Source organism: Phalaenopsis equestris, unplaced genomic scaffold, assembly GCF_001263595.1.
Source record: "Phalaenopsis equestris unplaced genomic scaffold, ASM126359v1 Scaffold000136, whole genome shotgun sequence".
NCBI classification, from domain to species: Eukaryota; Viridiplantae; Streptophyta; class Magnoliopsida; order Asparagales; family Orchidaceae; genus Phalaenopsis; species Phalaenopsis equestris.
In genome coordinates, this window is record NW_018164578.1 from 1,484,374 (window position 1) to 1,498,981 (window position 14,608).

The 14,608-nt window shown below is 36.6% G+C and overlaps 1 protein-coding gene across 1 annotated transcript in view; it reads right to left on the reverse strand.

Annotated features, from left to right (window-relative positions):
- LOC110021646 (NADPH-dependent 1-acyldihydroxyacetone phosphate reductase-like) overlaps nt 1–10,456 on the reverse strand; it is a 34,311-nt gene extending 23,855 nt beyond the window's left edge. The window contains exon 1 of the mRNA XM_020720216.1: nt 10,083–10,456. Coding sequence (XP_020575875.1) covers nt 10,083–10,419 — 337 coding nt within the window. The 5' untranslated portion in view covers nt 10,420–10,456. The remainder of the gene's footprint in view (nt 1–10,082) is intronic.
- Nucleotides 10,457–14,608: the final 4,152 nt, after the last annotated feature.

The window sequence follows — 14,608 nt, forward strand, 5'->3', positions numbered from 1 at the left end:
GAACACTGCAATGAATGTAATAATCACTGAAATCCTAACTAAAATGAGGAGCATGGTAATATAAAATGTCGAGCATTCAAAAGACTCATAGAAGACTACACCACCACAACGTAAAAGAAATAAATTCATCTCCTAATTCAAGTTCCAAGGGTGGAAACTGCAAGGCATATACTTCAAAAAGCAAGTTCTGTAGAAATGAGTCATCTAGTTCAATTTTGTAAGTGAGATTGTTACGCTCGTAAGTGAACCGGTCCTTCCTAGACCGATCGAGAGCCACCCAACCGGCCCACCACAACAGCATCTGGGCCGGTATTTTCCACGAGGAGCAGGGCAGTGACTTGCCACGATATAAGCAAGTAGGGAGCAGGTGAGGTCCATGAGGGCCTTAATCACATACTCGAGAAGGAGAAATTAAAAGGGTTTGGAGGGAAAGTTGGGAAGGAAGTTTAAAATGTTGTGGGAGGATTCTATTAAGGGGAATAACCTAAGTTTTGTTCTTTTTCAAAACATGTTTTGTTGGTTGTTGTGTTCTTTTTCTTCTTATGGTGTTCCTGGCGACGTCTAGGATTGTGGGAGAGACGATCTACCTTTTGAAAAGTAGATCATCATTGTATCTTACTTGTTTTCATTTGTTTTTCATAGGAGCGGCCCTGAATTAAAACTTTTCCATCTATATATTTTTGTTTTGTCATTGTTGTTTGCTGTTTTTGGTTCCATAATGTATCAAATTGGTATCAAAGCCTAAATCATAGTGGGAGGTAGCAAAGAAAGTTGATGTGCTAGAAGGAGAGGTAGGGCAAATAAGATCGAGATGGAAGAAAGGTTCGCCGCCATGAAGGACAGATTTCTTCCAATGAAAATCGAATGGAAGATGGATATGAGAGCATAGAAGAAATGCAGGAGATAATGAAAAAGTTCATGGAGATGCAGTCCAAGGTCATACTGATAGTTCCAGTTGCAAACTCTAAAAAAAGGTTGATCAGGAAATCCTTGGTCAGGTCAAAAAGGAAAGAATTTGAAAGAAACTACAATGAGAAAGACATCTTCTACCAACAAGAGCGTCCACCTAGGACTCCGAGATGAAGGGGAGTGGAGACTTCCAATGGAGGGGCATGGGCCGAAAATTGGAGGAGGGATGGTGTAAGGAGAACGACATAAGAGTATGCCTATGACCGAAAGAGGGAGTTCCACCCTAGAGACATGGGGGGAATATCGAGAGAAGAGGAGGTTGGGGTGGAGATACAAGGGTCAGAAAACTAAAGATGCCAATCTTCGAAGGGAATGATGCACTTGGTCGGTGTATCGGGTGGAGTGATATTTTGCAATCTATGGGTTAACTGAGGAAGAGAAGCTCGTGGCAGCAGGATTATGCTTGGAGGGAAAGTATCTAATGCACTCATGGGAGGAGTTTAAGAATTGCTTGTTAGAGTGTTTCCAAGCCATTCGAAAAGGAAACCTGCACGAGCAATCATATGCTCTGACTCAAGAGGGGACGGTTACGGAATACCAGGAGAAGTTTGAGCCCTTGTCAAGGAGGTTGAGGGGCAGTTCTGCAGCAGGACTGGAAGGGAACTTCTTGAAAAACATAAAGCCCGACATACGAGCAGTCATCTGACTCTTGAGACCGTGTGGATTGAGAGAAATGATAGAGCTCGCCCAAATGGTGGAGGATAAGAAGTAGGTGAAAATGACCAGTAAAGGCGACAACGCCGTAAGATTCTACAAGAGTACAATGACAGTCACGACACCGAGGACCCAGATGGTGTCATTTTAGAAAGAGATGCCGAAGGAGAAAATTACAGGGACCCATCCTAGGGGTAATTTCAAGCATCTCACAGATGCAAAAGTGCAGGAAAAAGGAGAAAAAAGATTATGTTACCACTGTGAAGAGAAATATGTTCTAAGCCACCGTTGCAAGGAGCGCACTCTTTAGATTCTTTTAGTTCATGAGAAGAATACAGAGAGTGAGAAACTAGAGGACAAGGTGGAGAAGGAGCATCTACATTTGGATGTGGAGGAGATGTCCCTCAATTTGGTGGTGTGATTTACCCCGAATCACACAATGAAGGTGAGGGGGTGGATTGTGGCGTTAGTAAATAGCAGGGTCACACAAAACTTTATCTTAAATCAGGTCGTAGAGAAGTTAGAGTTGGATTTAGTGCTACGAAGAGCATCAGCGTCATGATAGGGACAGGGAAGGTGGTGAAAAGTCGGGAAACTTGCAAGGGGTTGGTTCTGACACTACATGGCCTACATGTGGTGGAAGACTTCCTCCCCTTAAATTTGGGCAGCAAGATGTGATTTTGGGGATGAAGTGGTTGTGGACGCTTGGGGAGATGAAGGAAGATTGGAAGTACTTGACCATGGAGTTCCAAGTGGAGGGTAATAAGGTGATACTGAGAGAAGATACTAGTTTATGCAAAACTATGGTGTCGCTCAAAACCATAGTCAAGTTGATTCGAGGAGCAAGCTGGGCTACTTGGTGGAGTAGCAGAGCATTGAGGAGATTTGAAATTCAAAGTTGGTACAGTTTCCTAAAGGGGACCAGCAGTTCCTACAGCAGTTTACGAATGTCTTCCAATAACCAAGCGGGTAATCTCCCCTGACGAAGCACAGCCACACTATTACATTAAAGGAGGGTGTTTCCCCTATCAACGTTAGACCATACAGGTACCCCAATATTCAGAAAGATGAGATTGAGAAGCTAATCTGAAAGATGCTCGAGGCCGGGATTATCAGGCCCAATGTAAGTCATTTTTCCAGTTCAGTCCTATTGGTGAAAAAAATAGATGGAAGTTAGAGATTTTGCATGGACTACCGAGCAGTAAACAATAAGACAGTCTTAGACAAGTTTCTTATTCCTATAATTGATGAGTTACTGGATGAGTTTTATGAGGTAGTCATTTTCTCAAAAATTGATCTTAAGTCAGGATACCACCAGTTCATGATAAATTCAGCGGATGTGCATATTACAGCTTTCAAGACACATGAAGGACATTAAAAGCTCTTAGTGATGTTGTTTGACCACACCAAAGTCACAACGGCATTTCAATCCCTAATAGAGTTAATTCAACATTACCTCCAAACATTTATCCAAGTTTTCATTGATGACATTCAAATCTACAAGCATACAGAGACAGAACATGTGGGACACCTAAGGACAGTCCTGGAGACGTTGAAGGAGCACCAGTTGTATGTCAACTTGAAGAAATGTTCATTTGCACAGTTACAAGTATAGTACCTAGGGCATGTGGTGACCAATAAGGGTGTCGATGAGCTGAATACGAGCTTGGGCTCGCTCATGTTTGGCTTGTTAAAAAAATATCACTATTTGGGTTCGGGTCTTTTGTATTTTAAACAAAAAAATGTGTTCGTGTTCGACTCGGTTGCTTAGAGAGTCGAACACGAGCTGTTCGCAAAGAGTCATTTTGACAACCCCAGTCACATATATGATATTAAGGTTGGGGTGAGATTTAAATCATATTATTTATATTAAAACACCATTTAAATATAATTTAATAAATTTTTATTCTAATTTTCAAATTAATAATTATAGTTAATTATAAATTTTTGTAACCTTGTGGTCAATTAAATTATTTAAAAATACTACTCACCAATTATATATATATATATATATATGATATATATATGTATGTATATGTATGTATATGTATGTATGTATGTATATGTATGTATATGTATGTATGTAAATAATCATATCCAAAACGAGAAGAACACGAACGAAAAAATCTTTATTCGTGTTTGGCTCGTTAATCTAGCGAAAGAATCGAACACGAGCTTCTTAACGAGTCGTACACAAACTGTTCGTGTGCAACGAGCCGTTTTGACAACTACAGTGACCAAAACGGGCATAGCAGTGGATCAATCCAAGATCGAGGCTATGGTGGATCAAGGAGTTTGAAGGATTTGAGCGGATTCCTGGGTCTCGACGGCTACTACTGAAAGTTTGCGAGAGGATATGACACGATAATATGACAACTGACGGAGCAGTTGAAAAAAAAAGAATTTCAAACCGGCGTAAGCAACAAAACAAACATTTGAACATTTGAAGAGAGGCATGAGCAGTGTACCAATATTAGCACTTCCAAATTTCAATAAACCATTTGTAGTGGAAACAGATGAGTCGGGGTATGGGTTGGAAGTAGTGCTCGTGCGGGACAAGCAGTCGATTGCCTACTTCAGCCAAAATCTTGCGACGAAAATGGGGCGAAAGTTAATACATGAATGGGAATTGATAGTGATTGTCTTAGCCATTCAGAAGTGACAGCCCTAATTGTTGAGACGACATTTTATGGCTAGGACAAATCTGAGGAGTTTAAAGTATCTTTTGGAGCAGCATATTGTGACTGAGGAGCATCAGAGATGACTATCCAAGCTACTAGGATATGTATTCGATATTCAATACTTGCCAGGATTGGAGAATAATGTAGCCGACACAATGTCGAGAACGGTTTAGGAACCCAACCGAATACCCTATCGGTACCCTCAGTCCCGGAGTGGAAAGTCTTAAGACAGGAGAGCAAATGGGATGAGGAGCTGAGGAAGAGCCAAGCTACTATAGGATCCGAACAATCATCCTGAATATGCATTAAGAGGGTAGTAGCTGCTCCACCATGGGCAATTCGTGCTACCCAATGCGTCGGAATATATTCCCAGATTAATATAGTAATTTCATGTTAGTGTGATCGGGAGACACTCAGGGGTACAGAAGACCTACAGTTGTCTAGCAACGGAGCTTTATTGGGCGGGGATGCGCAGAGACGTAGAAGTTATAGTGGCCAAATGCGATGTGTGTCAGCGGCACAAATACTAGACCATGACACCAGGAAAGTACTACAGCCATTAGCATTATGAGGAAAGGTTTGGTAAGAAGTGATGATGGATTTTATATAGGGGTTGTCATGGTCAGAAAGGTTCACGATGATCATGGTAGTAGTGGATCGCCTGATTAAGTATGCACATTTCATCCCTTACAATGTCCCTACACTGCAATCTCAGTCGCAAATGTGTTTATCTGGGAAGTGGTCAATTTGCACAGAGTGCCAGAATCGATTGTATCGGATAGGGACAAGGTGTTCCTCAACCACTTTCGGAATGAACTATTCAGGTTGCAAGGGACGGTCCTTAAAAGAAACACTGCATATCATCCCCAGATCGATGGGTAGACGGAGGTGGTTAACATGAATGTGGAGACATATCTACGTTATTTTGTATTTGATACCCCAAAATTATGAGCTAAGTGGATTGTGTAGGTCGAAGATTGGTATAATACTTTGTATCACACTACAACATAGGCCATCACTTTCAAGATATTGTATGAGCAGCAATCACCTCATTTTTGATACCTTACGGCCATAACGCTAAACTGGTATTCAACATCGATCAATACTTAGAAGAGAGAGACAAGATAATAGCAGAGCTCAAGGGACATCTACTTAAAGTTCAACAAATCATGAAGAGAAAAGCAGATGAACACATAAGAGATATGCAATTTGACCCAGGGGACATGGTTTATTTGAAGCTGAGGTCTTACCGGCAGAAGACATTGGCCAGGAGGAGAATCAAGAAACTTTCGCCGTGATAATTTAGACCTTATGAGGTGATGGCACGCATTGGGGCAATAACCTACCGTTTGAGGTTACCACAATTATTTGCACTAAATCCAGTTTTCTATGTATCACAGCTGAGATGTGTAATTGGAAATCATACTCTCCTTTACACTATCGTCGGCAATGACAGAGAACTTGAAGATGATTCTAGAGCTGCTAGAGATCGAAGGAGTGCGCCGAGGAGCAGGGAGAGCAAATGAGGTATTGGTTAAGTGGAAAGCACTGTTACACTATAAAGCAACGCGGGAGCCTTATGAGGTGATCCACAAGAAGTTTCTATCCTTCCACTTTGAAAACAATGTACTTCTTTGGAAGGAGAGTATAGTTACTCCCGTAAGTGAACCTGTCAATCCTGGACCGGCCTAGAGCCACCCAACCGGCCCGCCACAGCAGCAGGCGGGCCCGTCTTTTCCGTGAGAAGGAGCGGGGCAGCAGATTGTAGCGGCAGAAAAAAGCAGAGAGCAGTTGGGTCCCTGAGGGCCTTAATCACATATTCAAGGACGAGAAATTAAAGGAGTTTGGAGATAAAGTTGGGAAAAAAAGTTTGGAAATGTTGTGGAAGGATTCTATTAAGGGGAATAACTTAGGGTTTGTTCTTTTTTGGATGCATTTTTGTTGTTGTTGTGTTCTTTTTTTTCTTGTGGTGTTCCTAGCAACGTTTAGGGTTGTGTTGTAGGAGAAATGATCTACCATTGAATAGTAGATCATCATTTTATCTTGCTTGTTTTCATTTATTTTTCATAAGAGCAGCCCTCATTTGAATTTTTTTTTCATTTATTTATTGTCGTTTCATCGTTTTTGCTTGTTGATTTGGATCCTGAATGTATCGACAAGAAAAAAAATACTATCTCAATTGACCAACAGCCATGCAATGACATTATCCCAACAAAAAAATGTTTATTAAAAGCCTACTCGACCTCTATTAGAGCTTATCAGAGCTTTTAAGAATGTGTTTAAGCACAAGCTCATTTATGAATATCCTATTAGAACTTAGATCAAGCTCAATTAAAGCTTGGTTAACATATGGATTATGAAGCCATTAACTAGCAACTCGTTTAACAAAATAAACAATCTATAATCGGGCCTTACTCGAACTTTATATGAGTAACTTGTTTCGAAAAACGAACCATATCAAAATAAAATGGTTGAGGATAAAAAATAAAAATGTAAACGAAACTATTCATGAACAAGTCTTAGTCAAATCGTAATCAAGTTCCTTAATGTGCTTATTGACAAGTTTTGAACGATATTTTTCATGAATATAAATAAATCTAATAACAAGCTGCTCAAGCTTGCTCACATAGCAACCAAGTATTAACGAAGTGTTTGACCTGACTCAAATAGTTAATCAAACCATTGGAAATAAGCTCTAATCGAGCCAAGATACAAGTAGCATGTCCGACGTTTGATTCATTTGCAGCTCTACCAACAACTAAAAGGTGTAATATCACTTTAGGGAAAAAATTGAGAATTATTTCAGTAAATTAATGCGTTGAGTCGAACCAGTTTTCCAGGATAAAAAAAAAAACAGACTATCTTGCTTGCTTGTTTGCTGAAATGCCTCAAACATATGCTGCACTAAAAATTTTCAACTTGCAGCACAGAAGTTAGCAATGCCTGCTACTGAAAAAAACAGATCTCTCCAACAATGCAAAAAGATCCATTATGTAAGACACCATAGTTGGAAAAGGATCCAAATTCATTGATACATAGAAATTAAAGTTAACAAGACGAGTTTTCTCACTAGCATACCAAGACAATTCTTGCTTGGGCATTTCATATCGATTTGGGAGGTCAAGTAAAACAAACTGACTGAAGGCACAAACTTTAGAAATCATTAGTAACATCCCAGTTTCAACGATATACTACCAAATTACCAATCCACATAACCAACAATAATAAATCATTTCATAATGCACTTTTTTTACATGAAAGTAAATCAACTCAGCAAAATTACACAACATTCCTGTAATCGATAAGTTTGAAATAACTTTCAATCAGCAATTCTAGTTGATTTAAAGAAAGAAAGCTATATTAGCCCTCCAACAGATCCACTAATAATTCATTAATAACAGCTATAAGTTCAAGGGCAAAAAACAACTTGAACAAAATCAAATCAAGAATTTTGATCAATAATCAAGGAAAAATAATTTAAAAAAAAAAATTATATCAATACCAAACAATAGAGTTAAGTACCTATAAACACTAAAATCCTACTGAAAAATACCAAAGAGGACATGAAAACTATTTACCAAACTCCAATAAAAATACTTGAGTGCTGACTGAAACACAGGACAACCCAGAACATATTAACATATTAAACAAGGATGAGCAAAATCATGAGAAAATCTCTCCCTGCAACCACGGAAGTATAAGGAAAACGTTTTTCATATGCATAAACATGGACATACACAAATGCTAAACTATACACTGTTAAACATGTTCATATTCAAAAAGGACAACACCGCAAATAGCACAGCCAAACAAGGGATGAATCAATTCGTGACATGCTGGAAACCCCCATATTGCCAGACAAATCCAAATGGGTAAAAGTTTTTACACAAAGCTGGCCAAAGGGAGCAAAGATCAACTTGACTAATGGACTGCTATCAATGAGAGAATCCCCTATCAACGCCAGCCTCACCATTTATATTAAGGAAGTTTTACATACATACCACTTAATTCTTATCTATTTACATATCTTACACCTAAAGATCAATTTTTAAATATATGCTACCCTACCTATGCCTGAAATGGCGTGCTTCACCTTTTAAAAGTTAAAATAGTGGTATTTTTTATGTGATATGAAATTTTTGGCTTATATAAATGTAAAAAGTAAATTTTAAATGTTAGATATGTAAATACATAAGAATTGGATGGTATGTATGTATGTAAATGCCCCCCTAACGTAGGTCGAACATCATCACTACTGCATCATGAACTCAAACATATTGAAAAGGAAAGCACAGTAACAAACCTGGCATCAGGACAAGTAAATGAAGTTCCAACAGATGGGTTAATCTCACGTATTCCCCCCTCAACGATCGAGTGGTGCTTCTATCAGCCAAACGAAAGTGTATCCCCTCGTGATCTTAACCCTTTCTAGAGAACGAACATAAACATTCAACGTTCTTTTATTTATATAAGCTACACACATAACATGCAACTAACCTAATCACTAGAGGTTATTAACTTAGTACCATCCTAATCATGACCAAAACAACCATACTCATTCAATGATTGTATGATCACACTCAAAGATTAATAATTAAATGACAAGCTATATGCAATGAGATCAAAAATGTACATAATCAATCAAATCCAATCAAAGTTATTATAATGCATACCAATTGAAAATTTAACTGAAGAACATAACCTTAATCCCTAAGGGCTTGTTTGGGATCTACTTTCTCTTTTATTTTTATTTATTTTTTAAATATATTTGTTCAATGTGTTTTTACATGTTTTATATTTTTTTTCCCAAAACAAATTAAAATATTTTTGAAAACACTCAAAACAATTTTTAGGTGTTTTGAGTATTTTTAAAAACCATCATACTTTAATCAAATAATCAAACATGTATTGTATCAAATCAAAACATAAACAAAACAAAATAAACTCAAAAATAAAAAATTAACAACAGAAGTGATCAAACAGCAGAGTGATAGCAGTGGTTATGCAACTTGTATAGTAATAATAAACTTCTATAGCCAGTACATGTATGTTAAACCAGTTTTTATACACAGTGGAGAGAGGAGAGTATAGTATCAATTAATGGAGGTGCAGCAGTTATGCATCAGCAGTGTTGATCACTCGTATTGTTGTAAATGCACAACAATGGTGAGTTCTGCAGAAGTGATAGCACGCCATTTCCTTGGGATTGCTCGACAGGGTGAGATTGTTATTATCGATTACTACAAAGATATTATACTTTTATAATGAATAATGTCGTAATCATCTCCAAGAAATATTCAGTCTAAAATATTCTAATATCTTAAATAGCTAACATTTTTTTCCTCAAACTATCTAAAACTCAATGAAAGTAGCAGACAAAGCCTAAAATCAGATGATCCAGTGAGAAAGAAGGGCCTACTCCAGTCTATTCTTTAGCTTATGGAATACTCAGACAAAATTGATTGGGCATGACGACTTGTCCTTGAAGCGATTTTTCCTTCAATGTAGGTTTTCATTCTAAAATAGAGTCAAGAAAGAAAGAAATAAATACAATTTCACCGCCATTTAAAAAATTAAAATCAAAATCATGGAGATGAGTACAGCCCAACAGGTAACTAAGAAAAATAAATAGATTTGTACTCAAAACGAATAGAAACTCCATTTTCCCCAAACTCAGAACAAAGTCCAACCTAAATTCACAGGAAATTCCCTGCAGAATCTCGAGATACCAATTTTGGATCAGCAAACGCAAATAAATCCGCTTTGAATGATACTCACCATACACATTAGTGCTCATGATGAGTTCGAAGGTGGACATCGGGACCTCCGCTAGGGGAGCGACATTGTGAATGCCGGCGTTATTGACCACAATATCAATCCGACCAAACCTCTCCATTGCGCCTTCCGCTGCCTTCCGGATGCAGTCGTCAGAAAGTACGTCAAGCTCAAGGAGGAGGAACCTTTGGTCTCCTTGCAAACTTTTCATAGAGGCTAGCGACCGAGCAGTGGCCGTCACTAGACAGCCACTAGAGGCAAACTCCCGGGCAAGCGCGTATCCAATGCCGCCCTCAGAGCAGCCGGTGATCAGAACCACTGGACTCTCCCGCTCTGCCATTGATCAGAGAGAGAGAGAGGAGACGTTCGGAAGTTCAGAGGAGATGAAAAGAGATTAGGGGATTTCATGTTAATTATAAAATTTTTATCCCTAAATTTTAATATTTTTTATATAAAATTTAAACTTTTGCGTCGTATTAAAAATAAATTTAAAATTAACTTTTTAATAGAAAATAAAGATTTTAAATATTTATTTGTATAACACTAAACATTGATATTAGTTTATTTTATACACAAATCTTTAATATTAAATCAAAACATCATTCAAATTAATTTTTGCAATCAAAAATATGTTTTCATTCAAATAATTTGATATGATTGTTATATTAACTTATCTAAGGTGGTATTTGGCAGCATGCTATTAATTAAATTTATTCATGAACTTAATTTAGATCCAATCAAATATTACAAAAATAAAAATTAAATTCAACACTTGATTAAATAAAATATTGAATTAGTATTGGATCCAAATATAGCAAGTTGCTTATTTTTAAAGGTATATTTTCTCATTTCAAGGAACAAAATATAACTACTTTAAAATACAATCGATGATCAAGTCAGATCTTGATGCTCTTAAATTTATTTTGTGAAGAGTGTTGATGTTTCATCAAGAAATTTTTATTGACAAGCACCAATCTCGATGCATTTTTTAGTCGGAAATATTTCAAATTCAATAACATTCGAGCCCCGATTTCAACGATTTCATAGTCAAGTTGAGCATCTCTACGACCGAATCAATGACATCGAAAGTGATCCAATTCGAGTTCAAATAGGTCCATATCAAACACTTAAGGTTACTTTAGAATTTTGCCAAATTAACGTTGGTCAATTCTAACGCTAATTTGTCAAAAGATGAAGTGAAAACAATATTAACAGTGAATTTGTGTTCGATATATGGTCCACGTAAAAATGGATGTAGCAAATGCAATCAGCGCCGTCAACATTGACATTCGATATTGTCGACGTTAGCCAATTTCAACACGACTCATTGCAACTTAAATGTTAACTACATAATTTGTGCCCAACTTTTGCATTCACAAACTTGCGTCGTCATTTGTGTTCCTCCACAATTTCTATTAGAAAGATGGATTATGTCGGAATGTTATCCGGAATTTCTGTCGCAACGTGAACATATAAAAGGAATGATTACATTTTTATAATGTGCACACAACAAATATCACAAACATTTGCTAATCACCAACACAACAAAGAACATTTTGCACAAATATGTATTAACAATAAATAAATAAAATTTAATTAATATTATTTGAAATATGTAAAGTGTCGATTGAACGGTATTTATAATCTAATCATAAAATATGTATACATAAGATAATCTTCAAATACTGAACAAGAACAATAAATAATTACGGTATTTATAATCTAATCATAAAATATGTATACATTAATTATTTATTGTTCTTGTTCAGTATTTGAAGAACTCATACAAAGCATCATAAAAAAACTCATTCTCATTCCATCCTCTCCCTCCTCCTCCTCTTCATCCACTAAACTCAGAGGTCATTTGTCACGACGATCTATAATCTGCTTTTTGTTGCACTACAATGGCCTCGAGTCTTTGTTGGCCTCACATAGTTGATAGCGCTCCTCTAGCACTGATATAATAACATGTCTATCATTCTTCAAAGATGACGACCTTGGATCACCCTAAGCAGCTCAGGAGTGCTTGTTAACCTCATTTTTACATGAGGTCTACTATGTTCTATCTTTCTCTTGATCCTATGATCTAACCTTAGGGTTTCTTTAATAGTTTTCTTAGATGACTAGTGATTGGACAAATACCAAGGTAGGACTTCAAACATCTCGTCACTCCTGATATTTTTATTCACTTGATTTCAAATTCATAACCCTTGGTTGAGATGATTAAATTCAAGTCATTGAAGCTCAAGTTTAGTTCCTATATACTTGGAAATACCTTAAGTTGCCATTTGACCATAGGAACATAAGTCTTCTATTTAGTCTCTCTCATTAGGCACTTTGCACTTCTCTTTTTGTAGAGAGCACATTGAGTATGAGGCTTATTTTAAACTAATATATGATTTGCCTTTTAATAAAAGAAAAGGAAAAATGAAAATCACCAATTTTAGTTCAAAATACAAATAAAATTTAAAATAAACAAAATGAAATTTAATGAAATCATAAAGATCAAATTCAGAATCACTAAAATCAAAATCACATAAAATCAAAATCCACCAAAAATCACAAAACAACAAAAATTAAAATCAAGGAAGTAAATTTAAAATGAAATTATCAAATTAAACCAAAATTGAAATTACAATCAAAACACACAAAAAATGAAATTAAATTTGAAATAAATTCACCAAAGTAAAATTAGTAAATAAAATTGAATTTACCAAAATTATAAAAATTAAATTCTCCAAAGTAAGATTACAAAATTAAAATACAAAACTCTCAAATTTGAAATTAATGCTAAAAGTTCAAATTCACTAAACCAAATTAACCAGTATCAAAATTGAAATTAAACCAAACTCATTAAATATTAGGGTCAACTCTAATCCAAATTTTTCGAGTCGAGTTCAAGTTGTGTTGGTAACATGCCTACAAATAACATAAATAATTTATGAGTAAGATTTTATGCAATAAAAAAAAACAACATAAGCAAATATTAACAAATTAGCAAATTCATTAAAATAAAAAGATATGAAGAACTTATTTTAAATTATATACATATTGATATTAAATTATATTACAATTAAGTATATAATAAAATATATGTTTGTTAATTTAATTTTATTTATATAATTGATGCGTGTCGGAAAATTCGCAGTGGTAGAGTAATGAATTATCGTCTTAGCGTTGCACGAGAATTCAACACACACAGATAAAAGAAGAGAAGTAAATAGAAAAAGACACCTCTATTTTTTACATGGAAAGCTTGAAAGGAAGAATAACCACGAGGTCTAGCTCAGTTGAAATAATTCACTATGAATAATGTGTATACATGTTCATTCTTCTCCTAAATTAGAAAATATGGAAATACAAATTTGTATAACTATAATCTCGCTGCAGTTTTTGGTGACAGCGGGATGCAAGGGTCATTGTTGACTATTGTGGAGGTAGTAGTACGTCGTGAGTGTTGTAGATAATTGTTTCAGAAGCGTTGATTGGTAAGAGAAGTCGTAGTAAGCAGTTGTAGGAGCTGTGAACAGCATAGGTCATAGTGACAAGTATGAATGACGTTCATAGGCCGCAGGGGAGCCAGAGTCAGAAGCTGCACAAGCTGTGAACAACCACAAAAGCCAAAATGGCGAGTATAAATGACGTTCGTAGTCTGTAAGGGCCGAAGAGAGTTGCACGAGTAGTGAACTACATATGTCATAGGAGCGAGTATGAATGACTCCCGTAGGCTGCGGGGGCTAGAGTTGGAAGCTGCATGAGCCGATGACCAGATAGTTCGTTGTTGGCACATGAACTGTAATAATGTGCTCTTTTCTCACAAACGGGTGTCGACGATGGTCAACGATGATCGACAACGATCACAGGTGGTCGATGGAGGTCTGCGGTGGTCGACGACTGTAGGTGGTGGTCGATGGAGGTGATCGATGGCCAATGATGGTAGGCAGTGGCCAATGGAGGTCGGCGACAGTCGACATCGACGGCGGTGATGCTGAGCTGCAGCTCATCAAGACCTCCAGCTCTCCCCTCATAAGGGGGGTAGATTTATAGTGTTATGTGTGTCATTAATGCAGAAATATGAACCATTTTGATCGAACGATCCAGATAACTTTTTTCAATCAGATAGTGTTTAATGGACATTTGGATGCCTTAATGATGTCAAAATTGAGTGATCTTAGACTTGTTAGATTTGTCTTATTGAGATGCTCGATTTGACCATAAACTTGTCAGATTCAACAACTGTTTGATCTTCCAAATGTGTTCGAAAATCCTTCAAGAATGGTTTAATGACTTGATTTGGGATTGATTTCACTCAGATTGGAGTGATATCATTAGGTTCGTCTCATCGGGTCAGTCAGCCGGTTAATTTGACTATAAGTTTGCTGAAATCAGAGCTCTAGATGAGTTTTTATCAATATTTGAACATCTCGTGCTAAAAATATTATGTCGAGATCCGTGCCATGTTTCAAGATTCATGTCGGATAATAAAAAATTGTTGGTGATGTATATATATATATATATATATATATATA